At 35.1% G+C, this 16,553-nt stretch overlaps 3 protein-coding genes across 4 annotated transcripts; 2 read left to right on the top strand and 1 right to left on the bottom strand.

Annotated features, from left to right (window-relative positions):
* The first annotated feature begins 240 nt into the window (after positions 1 to 240).
* Positions 241 to 5,656, top strand: LOC144553005 (Clathrin adaptor complexes medium subunit family protein). The gene is made up of 13 exons (XM_078301070.1): positions 241 to 397; positions 738 to 832; positions 1,478 to 1,681; positions 2,243 to 2,359; positions 2,442 to 2,570; positions 2,795 to 2,921; positions 3,165 to 3,268; positions 4,056 to 4,160; positions 4,473 to 4,567; positions 4,652 to 4,739; positions 4,936 to 4,996; positions 5,109 to 5,182; positions 5,324 to 5,656. Exons 1-13 carry the CDS (start codon positions 340 to 342, stop codon positions 5,420 to 5,422), a joined length of 1,356 nt encoding a protein of 451 aa, XP_078157196.1. The 5' UTR covers positions 241 to 339; the 3' UTR covers positions 5,423 to 5,656.
* A 2,780-nt stretch (positions 5,657 to 8,436) lies between these two features.
* On the top strand, positions 8,437 to 11,369 carry LOC144553017 (large ribosomal subunit protein uL23-like). Of its 2 annotated transcripts, none has more exons than XM_078301083.1 (3): positions 8,437 to 8,667; positions 9,019 to 9,352; positions 10,903 to 11,369. In XM_078301083.1, exons 1-3 carry the CDS (start codon positions 8,541 to 8,543, stop codon positions 10,985 to 10,987), a joined length of 546 nt encoding a protein of 181 aa, XP_078157209.1. In that variant the 5' UTR covers positions 8,437 to 8,540; the 3' UTR covers positions 10,988 to 11,369. The 2 variants fall into 2 exon arrangements, with proteins under 2 accessions (XP_078157209.1, XP_078157210.1); XM_078301084.1 differs by having other exon boundaries at positions 8,438 to 8,649.
* A 429-nt stretch (positions 11,370 to 11,798) lies between these two features.
* GB1 (GTP-binding protein 1) lies at positions 11,799 to 16,227 on the bottom strand. The gene is made up of 7 exons (XM_078301082.1): positions 15,989 to 16,227; positions 15,412 to 15,602; positions 14,488 to 14,628; positions 13,932 to 14,040; positions 13,743 to 13,804; positions 13,073 to 13,176; positions 11,799 to 12,212 (listed from the first exon to the last, which is right to left on the bottom strand). The coding sequence occupies exons 2-7, from the start codon at positions 15,502 to 15,504 to the stop codon at positions 12,110 to 12,112; spliced, it is 612 nt and encodes a 203-aa protein (XP_078157208.1). The 5' UTR covers positions 15,505 to 15,602; positions 15,989 to 16,227; the 3' UTR covers positions 11,799 to 12,109.
* Between the last annotated feature and the right edge of the window lie 326 nt (positions 16,228 to 16,553).

Here is a 16,553-nt window from a genome sequence, read left to right as displayed (position 1 = left end):
ATCGTATGTAGTGTTTATTGGTTAATTTTGGAGTTTGGTTTTTGAATTGCATCAAACGATTCATTGAGGAGAGAGCACATTAACTTCCAAAGGTGGTATATTGTGTGTCTGCAAATCCGTGGTTCTAGATAAGCAGGCAACATTCTTGAACTGTCACTAAATTCTGAATAGTGTCAAACTTGATCTCCAACAAAGCCCGTGTACGCAAAGAGAAAGAGAATTGGAAAATAACAAGGCCCAAATTTGTGCCCCACGATTCACGTGCGTATCACGTGCATCTTACTACTATCGCCTCTTTGTTTGTTTGAGGGAGTTGAGAGTTGAGAGGAAAGCGGAGCCATGATCTCGCAATTCTTCGTGCTATCCCAGCGAGGAGACAACATCGTCTTTCGTGATTGTACTCTTTTCTTTCTTCTCATCCCATCTTTCTACTTTAGCCTCCTTATTGCAATGTCCTTCATCTTAAACACGGTCGGGGATCGAAATATCTAATCGGATCTAGAAACCTCTTGATCCGGTTAGAACACAGCCTACGTTGGATGTCTATCTATTGTTTCTCTCTAGATATAAACACTTCACTTTACTAATAGTTGAATTCATCTGAGATCCAGAATAGCTTTGATAACTTTCTCGAGTTGTTAACTTCCGATTTGCTTAACTAATTTACTGAAGGTAATTAATGGTAAGATGATTCGATGAGTAATTTCTAAATGCATGGACCTTTTTTCATGGAACAGATCGCGGTGAAGTAGCAAAAGGCAGTGCAGAGATTTTTTTCCGAAAAGTCAAGTTCTGGAAAGAGGATGAAGCTGAGGAGGCACCTCCTGTCTTTGTAAGTATCTTCAAGGGTTACAATGTCAGGTTTCAGTACAATTTTAATCCTTTGGTACTGGTATTGTGCTATGCAAAAGTACACATTTTCTTAAAAAATATGTTAGAGAGAGAGAGAGATAGATAGATCCATCATTGCCACAAAATCTGTGAATAGACATTTCCCCGTCGACTTTCAGTATACTAGGAGATCGGGGTACTTGTGGTGTTCTTATTTTGTACAGGGCATTCATGATGTTTGGAGTTCTACCAGGGTTGATTTGGGGATCATTTGTTAATTCTAGCAGGACAGTGCTTTTTGGAATAGCAGAGTAGTGGCTGAAAAGTGATGGACCAAGGCTATTATTACTAGAGTGCTCCTCTCTTATTTCATTGTTGTCAGCAAATCAATAGTTGGACTGGTCCAGTATTTCACTCTTCCAAAACAATTAATCCAACCCATAGTCGGAACAGTGGAAAAGCTCTTAGACCTCTCTCCTCTCTCACTTTTTTTTTTTTTTTGTCTTCAAAGAATTCAATTGTAACCACGTTCTGCTCATTTGCTCTTCTTCTTTTACATGGTTTACCAAACAGAATTTTCCTTTGAATTATGACATGCTTATAGTTCTTTTCTTTTGGCTTACTTTGCTTGTCTGCACATGTACAGAATGTGGATGGGGTAAATTATATACATGTGAAAGTAGCAGGGCTATTTTTTGTGGCAACATCAAGGGTAAATGTGTCGCCTTCTCTTGTCTTAGAGCTTTTACAAAGGATTGCTCGTGTAACTAAAGATTATCTTGGGGTCCTTAATGAAGATTCCCTTCGTAAGAACTTTGTTCTTGTGTATGAATTGCTCGATGAAGTCATTGTAAGTCACCTTTTTCTTTTTTTAACTTCTGATATATTTTTGATAATTAGTCCTGTCATTCTAGAGGGTTTATGTTCTGTTGATTCTTCTGTGACATTTCTCAAATGCAAGTAACACCTAACATTTTTTGAGTTAGTAGTAGGTAACTTACCGATTTATTAGCACAAATTTAATAAAAACCAATAATTTTCACTAATTGTGATCTTTACTCAACCAAATAGCTTGTTGCCCAGTATGTACACATTTGGAGCCCCATATTTCACGCTTCTTTGTTTAATTCAGAACACAAAATTAAGCTGGATGTAGCCCTTAGATAGCACTAATTCACATTTGGTTGCTATTTGTAAATATCCTTGAAAATAAGTTGCGCATGCCTTGCAAATATGAAAAATGTTGGGTCTATCATCTAAAAAAAAAATTGAAAGGAAAAAAAAAGCATTTAGCTAAAGTGAACTTTCAGTCTCCATAATGCATCAACTTATTGATAAGTTGCTGTGCTATATTTTATTCTAAGAGATAAATTTAATACTGTTGATACTAACCTCATTGCATATATATTAGGATTTTGGTTACCCACAAACGACATCTACAGAGGCTTTGAAGTCCTATGTATTTAATGAGCCGATCGTTGTTGATGCTGGACGGTTACCTCCTCTGGGCCCTGCTGCTATGTTCATGGTAAATGCAACTACATTCTTGAGAAAAAAGTAGCTAGATATTAAAAGTGCTTGTCTAAGCTGTGTTTGTTTTTGATTGACAGCAAGGCACTAAAAGAATGCCAGGGACAGCTGTCACAAAATCAGTTGTTGCAACAGAGCCAGGTGGCAAAAAGAGGGAGGAAATTTTTGTGGATATTATTGAAAAAATAAGTGTCACCTTCAGCTCAAGTGTCAGTATATTCACTACTTGATCCTTTTTTAGAAGGCTGATTATTTTTGTAAAATAATTGCAATTTGTGCTTAGTTGTACATTTTGGGTGATGTGTGTCTAAATTGAGTTGACTAAAACATTTTTGAAAAATTGTGGGTTTGTTCTTTATAGTGTATTGTACGTACTAATTCTCTTGTCATTTGTCATTGTACCTTCATATTAATAATAATTAATGGATTTCAGGGCTATATACTGACATCTGAGATAGATGGTACCATCCAAATGAAAAGTTATTTGACTGGCAACCCAGAAATCCGTCTTGCACTTAATGAGGATTTGAGTATTGGTAGAAATGGATCCTCTCTGTATGGTATACTGCTTTCTCAGTTTTATTTTTTCTTTTTCTTTATTTCTCTTTTCTTAACATAGATTGCTGCAAGGTTACAAATAGTGTAGTAGTAGGTACATCAGCTGAATAGTGCAACCATTTATTCTAAGATTTGTTTTCCCATTGGATGGTTTTGACAACATATACCTAATTAGAGGCAAGCTAGGAAACACAAAAATGTGCTGATCAAACTATTGTTTAAATTTAAATGTATAAAATAACTAGATTACAGGAGTTCAACTGGCGGTGGGACCGTAATTCTTGATGATTGCAATTTCCATGAGTCGGTGCATCTCGATAGTTTTGACATTGATAGAACCTTAACCTTGGTGAGTTGTGCTACTTCTAAGGACCAGACATTTTTATTTTTAGTGACCCCCGTTAATTAGACCTTATTTGTTTAACTATGGACCAAGTAAATCTTGAATTTTAAATTTTACATCCTCATTAAATTTTGCCACATGTATATATTTGTTTGTCAAGCACTGCAGTAGCCTAGGAAAAATACAAAGGAAGGTGAATTTACCTGGTCGAAGTAGTACTGGTACCTGTTTATATGACCAAGCAAGTGAGAACAGCCAGTTAAGCAGTACAGTAACCTAGAAAAAGAATGCAATTTAGTATGGTTTTTTTATGCTTTTAAATGGGTCAGGGGTTCTTGTGGATTTCACCCAATTTTATCAGTCTTGAAAACAACATCCCCTGCATTTCCAATGTTCATAACTTTTGCAATAGTATTTAACATAGCTGGGACCAATTTAATCACCCCTAAACATTTTCATATGAATCTAAGAAATTATTTCACTCCTAGTTCCTATAAACTCAGACCCAACAAAGAAATCTGCTAGGCTTGATTTTTCATTCAATTTGCACTCAGCAGAAAGATAGTAAAAAGTTAGTAGATTTTAATTCATGTAACTATTCTATGCAGACCAAATTGTTATTTTTCTTTGCAAATTTCTCAAATAATGCAAGGTGTTTAAGTGAGATCCAATGCTGAATATCATTTACAAATCTAGTATACTGTTGCTCCAATCTGCAATAATGGGGAGAAATCTGTAATGTCACACTTTTCTGTTAGATAGAGCTAATCAAATAACTTTTCATGATCATTAGATACCATCAGATGGAGAGTTTGCAGTGATGAATTATCGGATGACTCAGGAGTTTAAGCCTCCTTTTCGGGTTACTGCCTTAATCGAAGAAGCTGGACCCTCTAAGGTATTCATTTTTTTAACCATATATCTAGCAAAAACACAAAACATTGTTCTTTCTTGAAATAAGATACTGTTCTAGTATAATGCGTTATGTAAAACTTGGGGGAAGGGAGTGCACACACACACATCCAATAAAAAAGGAAAAACATGCATATCCAGAAAATAGTGACTTGAGAAAACCGACTTCTCGTTAGCCAAAAGCTAACTTATACTGAGTCTAGTAAGGACCCGTTACATGATATTTTACTGAATTATAAAAGCTTTTATGTACATTTTTTTTTTGTAATGTTTAGTGAGTGATTGTCTTTTGCAATAGGCTGAAGTTATCCTCAAAATAAGGGCTGATTTTTCTCCAAACGTCACGGCAAACACTATAACTGTACAGATGCCAGTCCCATCATATACAATGAGGTTCTCTCTCTCTCTCTCTCTGTCAAGAATTTGTTTTCTTTAATAAATAATGCCCGATCGTAATTGGATTGAAAAATATTACAGGGCTAGTTTTGAGTTAGAAGCAGGAGCAACAGGGCAAACAACAGACTTCAAAGAAGGATCTAGGAGGCTTGAATGGAACTTGAAGAAGGCAAGTTATTAGTTAGTTAGTTATAATAGTACTTCTTTGCAAATTGCATCGATGATTGTTACCTTATTTACAAATAGAAGCTAGGATGCACACATAGTCACATTTAGAAAAGAACATGTATATTATGGGTTATTTGCAAATGATACCAATACTTGTTTGATACTTTCAGAATTAATTATAAGTTGAATGTTGTCAGATTGTTGGAGGAGCTGAGCATACTCTTCGTGCCAAGCTCACTTTTTCTCAAGAAATGCATGGTATTTATTTCATTTCAATTGATCTCCATTTTTGGCATTCAATATTTAAGCTAATTGTATTTACCCATTTGTTTTTGTATCATACAATATATTTTGTCACTTTTTCTTGCAGGAAATATTGCAAAGGAAGCTGGACCAGTAAACATGAACTTTACAATCCCAATGTACAATGCTTCCAAGCTCCAGGTACTTGAACGCTTTTGAAATATATTAAACAGTTTCATAATATATTATATCTATACTTGTCTTAGCAGAATAGCAGCTACCCCATTTAATTATTAAATGATATAGACCTCTGTCACAAAATTTCCCCTCTTAATATTTCAGGTGAGATATCTTCAAATAGCAAAGAAATCAAAGACATACAATCCCTATCGGTGGGTTAGATATGTGACGCAAGCCAACTCATATGTTGCTCGTCTCTGAAAGCAGAAAGAAATTGTTCCCGTTTTACTTCCCCGGCATTGTTGTACCTTGTTTTAGTCCTTGTAAAATTTTCAGGCTTTCTTCCATCCTATTTTGACTTTGGTATTTATGGTATAGGTGTACTGGATAATGGAATTTGGACAAAGTAAAATTGAGGGAATTATATGACGAGTTGTTGTGGAATGAACTGAACTGTTAGACATTGCGATTCAATTAAATTTTTAATGAATAGCATAGGTGAGGAAATTTAGGAATGCAATATTTTGAGATTAGGAGCGGGAGAAAAGTTAGAACTTTTTATATATAATATCTTCATTTCACAAAAAGTTGATAAATATTGATGCAATTTTTTACAATTTCAATTACAAAGATATATAGTACTTTATAATTTAATAAAACCTTTTGCAATTAATCGCTGGTATGAGAATTTTCATCCCTACAATTGTAAAAAGTTGCTCTCTATGTAAATTTTAAAAATTAAATTCTTTTTTTTATATTAATAAGATTAAAATTAAAGTGAAAATGATTGTCAAATTACCAAAGTAGTAAATAAATTTAATTTATATTTTATACAAGAGAAATTTAGATATATGTCAATCATAACTTCTTTACTTAGATATTTACCCATTCAAAATTGAAAATCAGTTATTTTTCCATCTAAACATAACCTATTTAGTAATATACCCATTTTTATGTTGTTTCATCAAAAAATATAAATCAACATTCATAAAAGAGTGAGTCTATGGTACTATGCATATTACGATTTGGCACTGTGCTACGGCTCTATATTTGAGTTTTCAAATCCTAACGGTCGATCCAAACCGTTCATCTTGTTCTCCATATTAATATGTGTTTGGAGACCAAATTTTACATTTTTTGAAATTTTTTTTACTATTTTTTTAGATTTATTGAAAATCACTGTTTTTGGATGGTCCAGAATTTTCAGATCAAGTGATTTTCTAAATATCTAAAAAAATAGTAAAAAAATTTCAAAAAATGTAAAATTTAGTCTCCAAACACATATTAATATGGAGAACAAGATGAACGGTTCGGATCAACCGTTAGGATTTGAAAACTCGAATATAGAGCCGTAACACGGTAACAACCCATGATATGCATAGTACCATAGACTCACTCTTCATAAAATATTTAAAAGATAGTTTTACCCTTCACAATTCTTTCCTGAAATTTCCATTTCTCACACATGTTCATGTGCGACCCCTTCTTCTCCCCCCGCCCTTCCTTCGCTCCAACCCGTCCTCCCCCTCCCCCTGCCCTCCCTCTCCCCAGCCAAATAGTATCGATGCTGGTACGATTGTCAAGCTCAATACCATCGCTGTTACAGTATCACCACTAGTACAACACCAATGTTAGCATCCCTATAGCCCTTCCTCTCACTTCATATTCTCATAATGGTTGCAAGATTTTACATCCATAAACTCTGGTTATTTTTTCTCTTATCAATCAGGCTTGTAGTTGTAATAAGCAAACATCTCATCATAATACAGGTATGATGTTGTTACAATAAGTACAATTCCCAATAAAATTTGAGGAGATTTATATAGTACTTCATTTTGGTATTGACCTACCAACTGTCCCTGTCCTAAATAAGCAATGAAAACCAAAGTATGCATCCGACCAAACTGATTTGCAAATTATGCATTACTTGTGCCTTCAGATATATTGATTTACGAAGAAGAGGGGAGGTAAAGCTACGAAAGGGAACTGGAAGGAGATAGGGTGGGGGGAGAAGGGTGTGCTGGACTGCTGGGTGGAGAGGAAGAGCGGGGGAGAAGAATGGCGGGCTGGGGGAGAGGTCCTGCGTGGGGAGAAGAAAGGCCGCACTAGAAATTTCTGAAGTTTTTAGCAAAAGATGTCCAAGGGTAAAATTGTCCTATAAATATATAATGAATATTGATTTATATTTTTTGGTCAAAAAAAATTAAAAGTGGGTATATTAATAAATTTGTTATGTTTAGATGGAAAATAATTAATTTTCAATTTTAAATGAGTAAATATCTAATTTACGAAGTTATGATTAGGGCTGGCAAAAAAATTCGAGGTTCGTGATTCGATTCGGGTTTGATTCGGGTTTGATTCTGGTTTGATTCGAGTTTAATTCGATTCGAAATGGGTTCGAATTGAAACGAACCAAATCAGGTTTGGTTCGGAATTAATTCAAACCAAACTCAAACCTAGCCTGGTTCGATCAAAATAGGTTCGTGATTTTTTTGTGGTTCGAATCTCATAAAATCACCGGCCATCCATTTACCTGATGAAATTAAAATCCAAGATAGAGAGTCATAATTTAACTTAGCCGACACTCTCTCGCTCTCAAACCTCAATAACCTAGTTCTCTCTCCATCTCTTCCTAACTCACTCTCTCTCTAGCTCTAAAATCTAGCCGACACTCTCGGCGATTGGCTGTCTCTCCGGCCTAGATGACTGTCTCTCATCTCTCTTCGGCCGTCTCTCATAGTTCATACCAGGAAAGCCGTCTCTGATGTATTTTTTCATGAACAATTTTTCAACTTAAAAGCACTTATTTCATAGTTCATACCGGTAAAAGGAAGCCATGTGAATTTTGTCCCGCGAAAAAAAATTAATGTATAAACTACCGGTATAACTAGGGCTGCTAAAAAATAATTTAGTTCATGATTCGATTCGGGTTCGATTCGAAAAATGTGTAGTTCGCAATTAATTCGATTCGAAATGGGTTCGGTTCAAAACGAATCAAACCAGGTTCGGTTCAAAATTAATTCAAACCAAATTCAAACCTAAGGTAAGTTCGGTTCGGTTCGGTTCGTTGCCACCCCTAGTTATGATGGATTATTAATGGGTATATATCTAAATTTCTCTTTATACAATTACATTTTCAGAAAAAAAAAAAATGTATAACGTAGTTTGGATATACATATAGGAAACGGTCACGCCCGACCCGTTTGTAGTTTGGAAGAGCTCGGATCGGAATCCATTTGATTAGAAATCCGAGAGTTAACCCCGTACTGCCTTCTATACTACCTGTCTACCTCACAATCCGAAGAAGATAAAGTTACAAACAAATTGCCAGAATCTATCTCTTCTCTCTCTCTCGTTCTCTCTTTAGCATTTCTCAGCGATGGCGATGTCACTGAATAACACCATCTCCGTCGTCAACGCGGGAGTCCCAAGTTGCTTGAACTGGAGAGCTCCAGGACCAACCTCCTTACTGATTTCATGCCCTCCTTGTAAAGTTCTTACCAAGGGTATTATCTGTGAAGATTTACAGTTCCTTCGCATTCATTTACATTTATATTTTCCTTTCTTTTGTAGATAGCCTGATTAATCCTAATTTTGTAGTGAAGCTTCATTATAGCCCCTATTTTTGCGTCATTTAACTTATAATTTTACACTTTTACCTCATTCTTTTGCATGTAAGGACCAAACAAAAGAAAAACAAAGAGGGTTAAAATTGGTAAAGAAACCAAATCAATACTTCTCCCACTTGATTTATTTGAAATGATTTATATTACCTTTTGATCTTTTATGTAGATGTCATCATACCTGTATACAATTATAATTTTGATACCAAAATAAGTAAATAACCTTAAGTGTAGATGTTGGCAACAAACAAGTCACACATGCAAGCACTGCAGAGGGTCCCACTACAACTGAGAATGTGAAAAAACCCCGAAAGATTCCCTCAATATACCAGCCGAAAAAGAGAAAGGGGCTTCAAGGTCCACGTAATACTCCTCCTCCAGTAACAGAGGCGCTTGACCCATTTGCGGTCTTAAAGAAACAACTCATCACTGAATCGGCCATGAAGTTGATGCAATACGATAATACATTGGTTTTCTTGGTGAACCGAAAGGCAGATAAATTCATGATACGTGATGCGATACAGAAGATGTACGAAGTACATGTTGAGAGCGTAAACACCTTGATCAGGTTTTATTTCTCTCTTTAATCTACCTTCTTATTTCTGTGATGATTACAAATAAGGTCTTACCTTAACGAATTGCAAAGAAACTCTGTTAACTTCAGGAATCCTATATTTATTTAAACTCAGGAGTGATATTACCTCCCCTTAGATTATCTTTAGAGCTGGCAACACTGTGGAGTGATATAATTATGAAATGTATGTCAGTCCCCTATCGGTCAGGTATCTGACATGACTTTCAAAGGGGGTAAGGCAGAATATTCTGGAGGAGTATTACGTGGGGGTATCTGACATGACCTTTGAGGACGCCTGAATCAGTTTTTCTACTCTACAACAATTCTTCCTACAGCAGAGAAATAGATGTATTTTTGTTCCAATACACTTGTGACAGAATATTCTGACGGGCATGCATTGAAGAGACTTATTGCAAAATTTTCCTTTTTTTGCACTTTAATAAAAATACCTCGATTTGAACCCACTCAAAGTAACCATCAATGGTGTTTTATTCTAAATGAAGATTGAATTCAGCCTTGATTCACCTTCGGTTGTGCAATAAACACAGGAAGACAAGACAAGCTAGTAAATGAAAGTTGAAATGAAAACTGGTACCAAAACTACTACTCACTAAAACCTTCCCAAAGAATACCGGAGTAACTAAACTCTGGTATTATTTCCCTCTTAATGGATTTTTGGCTTATTGAATCGTCGATGGCATGTCAAAATTGACTACAGTAATCAGGTAAAAATGTGACTGCAGCTACCACATGCTGGCTATCTATGCAGCTGCAGTGACAAGGAAAAGTGACCGCAGACAGTCATAGATAAGTTGCAGCCAATCTTGTAATCTTGCCTTGTGTTTGGCAAGTGAAGTAGATACTAGATCACTTTAAAGCTTTTGTGTTTGATAGAGGCAAGTAGATGTAGTTTTAAATACAAAGACCAAAATATTCTGATGTACTGTATTAGCATGTTAAGTAGTAAGGGTTAAGATGTCAAAAACTAAGGAATTTGATACTTTAATTTCACTGCACTTTACTCCACCTTGATACACTTCCTTTTGGCGCATCCAAGCGCCTTAAGTATTCAAATCACCACTACTTCAGTTGCCAAACACACACTTGTGAATTCTGTTAAACTAACCATGTTTTAATTTTTTTTCAAAAGAGCGGTTAGGCAGAAAATGTGAGTGAGAGAATTATAGAGTAAATTTACAGTAGTGTATTAGAGTTATAGAGTAAATTTACAGTAGTGTAGTATTTTGTCCATTTAATCACCTCGAGAGTCAGACCCAGAAAAATCCTGATTTTATGTATTACATGTGTTCATATAATTCTTTGATTATGCACCAGTTTCTCTTGTTGAAAATTTGGAATTAATTTTTAGCTGTGTCACTGGGACAGACAGAAATGCTAACTCTCAGCAATTTGTGCAAATTAACCCCAATTAAGTCTTGATTTGAGCAATTAACTTCAATGCAATTGACCAAATTCTTTAGCCTACTTGCGGATTAGCTTAACATTGGTACATGTATCTAACACCTTGAACATTGCTTGAACAGGCCCGATGGGAAGAAAAAGGCATTCATAAAATTAACCAAAGACTACAATGTAAGTGATGTTGCAAGTAGGGCTGGTATCATTTAATCTGCAATGGCTTGCAAATAAGTTAGCAAGTCTTGTTACTAGCCAAGGATCTCCCACCCGCCGCTTTTTTTTATTGTCAATCAGATTTTTGCCAAGCTCATGATCTGTTTCTTACTTGCATCTTATAAAGGGAAACCTGGCATTGCTTTTCCTATTTTAGATGTCTTCCCAACAGGATATTGAGCTTCCGGGTTTTTGTTCTTTGTCTGTATTATTTTTAGCAGTGTTGTTCACTTCTATTCATTTTAAGTGTCTATGTTCTTTTCAATTTTGAAAAGGGAAATGTTTAAATGAAATGCAAAAGAACAAATGCAAAACTAGTAATATGTTTGTGATGTTTGCAAAGCAGTACAAGGCACAACGCCTCGAGCATTCTGTTTAATTTTGTTTTTCTGTACTCTTTAACTGTTACTGAATGGAGTTCAGTATGAAAGGGTTCCTTGGATAGGTTTGCAGCGTGAAAATGAGGAATACTTGGGTGATACCTTCGTAAATTTCACCCGTGGTTTTTGCACCAAAGATGGTACAAAAATGCAAATGATTTTTACATTAGAAATAAGAAAGAATCTTCCCGAGATATAGTAAGCCTTTCACACAAGTCTCTTTGTGCTGTACAAGTAGTGATGTTTGCAAATCAGTTTGCGCAACACAATATTCCCAAAAGTTAATGAATTATTAAAATGCATTAAAAGAGATTACAATTTACCCATCTTGTGGTGGTTCAAATGCCATATGTAACATGTTATGTTGCAACCTTAGCGGTATATATTACCACTAGAGCATGTAATATTACGCGAAAGCTTCTCCAAAATTCAATAAACTTGCACAAGTTTAAATGACGGGTCAAGAGAACTCGAACACATTCGCCTTTTATGTTTTGTATTGACACTACAAGTTCCTTAGAAAAAAAGAGTGAAATATAACACATCTTATACAGAATGTGAACTAGTACAACAAATTTAAGCTATCATCATGCTTTCTTTTACTTTTTACCCATCACTGGTTGCTGATCTTGCTACGGCAAGTGCGGTAAGATGTGAATTTCTACTATCAACAATAAATTATCAACATCTCCAAAGCAAAAAATCAATTCTCCCACTTCTTTATGAAGGAACGGTGACATTATATCTGGGATGGAATACCAGCCCGAGATCTTAGCATTTCAGTACGCTTGCTTCTCTCCATTGCATCCACCAGCCAGTCTATACTGAATTTTATTCCCGTCCTGCATCAAAAATTTATATGTCAAGAATCAAATATACCACCTACAACCGACTGGTGCAATGAGATCACAAGTTCTTCAACTAGAACCTGTAAAATTCCAATTTTGCAAGAAGTATAGCCTAGTAAAATGCGAAAGGATCCCAACTGCACCAACTATCAAAACACCCCTAAGATAAATGCACTTGTTTCATGCTCAAGGTGTCTATAATTTCAATGTAGCTACTACGCAAATAGCCAGGTTCTAGACTCGAGTGATCACTCATAAAGTACTTCATATGTAACCTTCCTTTCCGGATATTTTTGGATAATTGTTCAAAACTTGGTAACAGCTTTAACCAATTAGAGTGATCTGAATCTTTTGGATATCACAAGACCTTTTCCATATAGATATGAAGCACCATTTGCAAGTTGTACGAAAATATTATCATGTTTTCTATTACAACCAAACTTTGTTATGTTTAAAGTAAACCCACAAAATGTTAGATTGCAAATGACACCAATCATAGAATCCAGGTTAACGCGATAAGCCAAGAACAACAAAACACTTGTTACAATTTCTGTATCAACTCAACCCAAACACTAACCATGGGTTCACACAATTGAGAAAAGTAAGATATAAATTATCTTGTGTTAGATTTTACCCAAATTATGGGCACTCCATAATTAGGGAAACGATGTGAAAATTCAATGGATTCTGCATTTGTTATCAGACTAACCAACTAGTTGGTGCTGTTTGCAAATGCTTTTTCAAGAATGCTGGCAATTATTGCAATTAAGAAAATTATGGAGAATAATTTGTAAGAGACATTTCTTACTATTTTCAGGAAAAAAATCCAAATAAAATTTTCTTTCTCAACTAACCCTTCATATGCAGAGACAGATTGAAACATATAAAGCCTTTCATCTAGATCGTTGAGATCCAAATTTCTCTCCAATTCTTCCGCCAACACTGCTTCAGGCACATCCTGATTTTTTTTTTTTAATTTTATGTGGGAAAAACATAATGACAAATAAGTTGTAATAAAACAGTAAATGTCCCTAAAAAGTACCACCATCAAAAGCTTGAATTTTACTTGAGTTATTTTAAGGGCACACTATTGTATTCTGATGCCAAAAATTACTTGCATCTGCAACCAACACCGAATTTTTTTGCTATACAGAAATAATACCAAAACTAATAAAACCAAGCTTCACTTGAGCATAAATGGTGCTGAACCTCATCTCTCTACTGAGAGATGTAGGTTCAACCTAAGCATCATCTGGAAAGAAATGGATGCAGGGGTTCATAGGAGCCCTTATTTCAAAAAAAGAAGTGACTACAGATTTGACTTTCATTGTATAAGCTCAATTGTCTTAAACAATGGATGCACAAAATTAGAACCTAGTACGTGCATCTGCTTCACCTCATCTAGTTCAATTCGAACTTGTCGTGAACTGCTGGGGCACAATTGAATAAATTTAATAGAACATTTTTTTTAGAATCGTATCACATTAATATATATGAGAGAGAGAGAGAGAGAGAGAGAGAGACCTGTTTGTTGGCCAGTATCAACAAAGGTGCACCTTGAAGGTCTTCATGTCGAAGGACTTTTTCTGTATGATTATCAATAAAAAGAGTTCTATTATTTCACAGAAACAGGCAAGGATAAACCAGTTCAGAATTTTCTTTTACTTTTTCTCCTTCATTTTTTTTATTATTTCAAAGAAAGACTGAACAAACCAAGTGCAGATTTTGCATCTTCAAATGAATTAGGAGAAGAGGCGTCCATCACATATATTATAGCATGCGCCTCTTCATAGTACTTCTCCCAAATTGTTCGCAAACCAACCTGCCCAGATATAATTTGTAAGAACAAATAACTATAAAATTCGGAAGCAAAACTCCCATACAGTAATCAAACAAACCGGAAGAATCACATTATAAAAGATTTCTCCAAACTAAAACTAAAAAATTCATCATACTTGTACACAGCACGCATTATTTATAGTAGATAATGCGAGGGCTGCCCTGCTTCTAATTAACCAGTTTTGCCTAATTATGCTATAAACAAAAGAGGGATATTTCATATGCGAAAACAAATTTTGGTTGAGTCAAGATGAAAGTTTCATGAGCAATTTACTTGGTCTTAGCTACCAGAGCTCTTAATTTCCAGCTGGGTGTATAAAAAAATGAAAAAAAAAAAATTCAATTCAGGCTTGCAAGGAACCAAGTTTTTGCTTTTTTTAGCAAATCAGAATACTGAAAAAATAAGGGTGCAAAACGGAATGGAACACACCTGACCTCCTAAATCCCAAAAGACAAGCTTTGCATTGGTTGCCTCAATTCTGCCAATGTTAAGGCCAACTGTCGGTACTATCCTGTCTGGCGGCAGTCCTTCCATTTTTGAGTAAATCGATTTCACCTTTTCTAGCAGAGTCTATCAATCAAGGAATCAAATATTTGAAATAAAGTTAGATAAGGTAAGCACTAAATCCAGTACTGCACTGAGTTTGCTAATAACTAAATATATTACATGTTGGTTTTTTACTTATTTGCAAATAATACCTGCCACTAGGAGATTGACAGAAAGGATATTTTGGTAAATATTGACATGCTTGCCCATAGTCCTAATGAGGATCTTTCATTTTTCTAAATCCCAAATTCAGTAATAAGAAAGCCAAGTCTTTGGATGTCAAACTCTCGATGAACAGTTTTGTTTGAAACAAATTTATTTAGGTCATATGAGGTGTTATAGACAAATAACCCCAAGCTAAAAGTCTAAGAAACACCACATGTCATAGGAAAACATGCTAAAAAATTATTGCGAACTAAGTAGCAATCTCAACTAAACTACACTAGCCAACTAGTACAAGCACTTTCTACATACCGACGACGGCAATATGGTATCAGTACTATAACTGTGATGACTGGTAATGTGGTTGCAGTGACAACAAAAGTGCAACATTCAAATCTCATTATACAGATTTTAGTTCATAGAAGACAAGGTTACAGTAGCGGTCAAGATATTAAGAGATTGTTACGACAGAAGTGTGCCAATCCCTACCACAAAGCAAAACCAACTAAGTTCTATAAAAGAATTTACTTATTTGGCACAATTATAAGTAGGATAGATCAGTATCTTCTGGTGCTTTGGTGGTACTTTACATGACAGGTACTAAGCTTAAAAACAAAATTTAAGTCTGGGTTAGAGAAAATTTACAGTTTTGCCAGATTTATCAATTCCCAGAATAAGCACGTGAAATTCAGTCTTGCTAAACATATACTTCCAAAGCCCATAAAACAAAGAAAACATGTCTTCCTCTTTTTAAATTTTCCCTTTTTTTGCAGGATATTAATCTATATCAGTAACAAACTTCATGCTAACATCATCATACAAATCCAGTGATTTCTCTGCATTATAGTGACAAAAAAATTAGGAATAAAGATTAAGATATAGAAATTAGCAGATAAGAGGTCTGTTTGAATCTATGCTTTATTGACCAAGTAATGGTAGGCTGTGCTAAATTGGGAGACTTAAGTAATAGTTGAAATGCAAAACTATGCAGCTGAATGTTAAATAATGCAAAATTGAACTAAATCTCGGCTTAAATGCACAACTGAAGTCAACAGGGAGCTTAATATTGGCTTAAATCTCGGCTTAAATGTGCCAAATGAGATATTGTAGCAAACAGGGAGTTGTACGTTAGTAAGGTTTCAAACCATCATTTCTAAAATCTATCGGCAGCCCAGGATCCGATAATTGGGCGACAAAAATGGTTGAATCGGAAGAGACTCACCGTGCGAGGTACGCCGATTTTTCCTTGTAGTTTGTTTTTGCCTGAGTGATTCTTCAGATTTGATTTTGAACCGAATCGATTCTTGGAAGGCAAAATATCAAAGGTGGATGTGATTGATTGATTGCTGATCGGAAAAGAGATTTGGTAGCGTCAGTCAAGTATGTTTTGGTAATTAAGCAAAGGAGAAGAGAAGATGGATCTGTCGGGTGGGGCCCGATGGATGGTTAATAAACAGGCCGCTGAGATATTAAACAATCTCTTGGGCCGGGGTATAGTAAGAGTTTTTGACACTTTTTGTTGGACCAATTATTACTTCCTTTTTTTTTTCAATCGATTGGACTGTGGATTATACATTAGATATATTTGTTTCTTAAGTTAATGTGAACTCAAATCCTTTGTTTACAATTTTACTGATGGGATATATCGTGCTAAAAGATTGAGAAAATATGTATATCGCGTTATAATATTTATAATTTTATTTGGGCGACAAACCATAATCTTTTAATTAATGAAAAACGTTGGTAGGCCAACCAACCCTAAAAAAAATATTTGAAATATATATTTA

This window comes from Carex rostrata, chromosome 4, assembly GCF_964058835.1.
Source record: "Carex rostrata chromosome 4, lpCarRost1.2, whole genome shotgun sequence".
Classification (NCBI taxonomy): domain Eukaryota; kingdom Viridiplantae; phylum Streptophyta; class Magnoliopsida; order Poales; family Cyperaceae; genus Carex; species Carex rostrata.
This window is presented reverse-complemented; position numbering and strand designations above follow the sequence as displayed.

Bases quoted from the DNA above. Each gene is read 5' to 3' on its own strand.
- LOC144553005 (XM_078301070.1), top strand. From the start codon at position 340: ATGATCTCGCAATTCTTCGTGCTATCCCAGCGAGGAGACAACATCGTC. The intron at 2,360-2,441 runs GTAAATGCAACT...TTTGATTGACAG, and splicing joins GCCCTGCTGCTATGTTCATG to CAAGGCACTAAAAGAATGCC. The intron at 4,997-5,108 runs GTATTTATTTCA...TTTTTCTTGCAG, and splicing joins TTTTTCTCAAGAAATGCATG to GAAATATTGCAAAGGAAGCT.
- LOC144553017 (XM_078301083.1), top strand. From the start codon at position 8,541: ATGGCGATGTCACTGAATAACACCATCTCCGTCGTCAACGCGGGAGTC. The intron at 8,668-9,018 runs GTATTATCTGTG...CCTTAAGTGTAG, and splicing joins TTGTAAAGTTCTTACCAAGG to ATGTTGGCAACAAACAAGTC. The intron at 9,353-10,902 runs GTTTTATTTCTC...TTGCTTGAACAG, and splicing joins AGCGTAAACACCTTGATCAG to GCCCGATGGGAAGAAAAAGG.
- GB1 (XM_078301082.1), bottom strand. From the start codon at position 15,504: ATGTTTTCTTTGTTTTATGGGCTTTGGAAGTATATGTTTAGCAAGACT. The intron at 14,629-15,411 runs GTAAATTTTCTC...CTTGATTGATAG, and splicing joins TTGATAAATCTGGCAAAACT to ACTCTGCTAGAAAAGGTGAA. The intron at 13,177-13,742 runs GTCTCTCTCTCT...AAAAAAAATCAG, and splicing joins TGATACTGGCCAACAAACAG to GATGTGCCTGAAGCAGTGTT.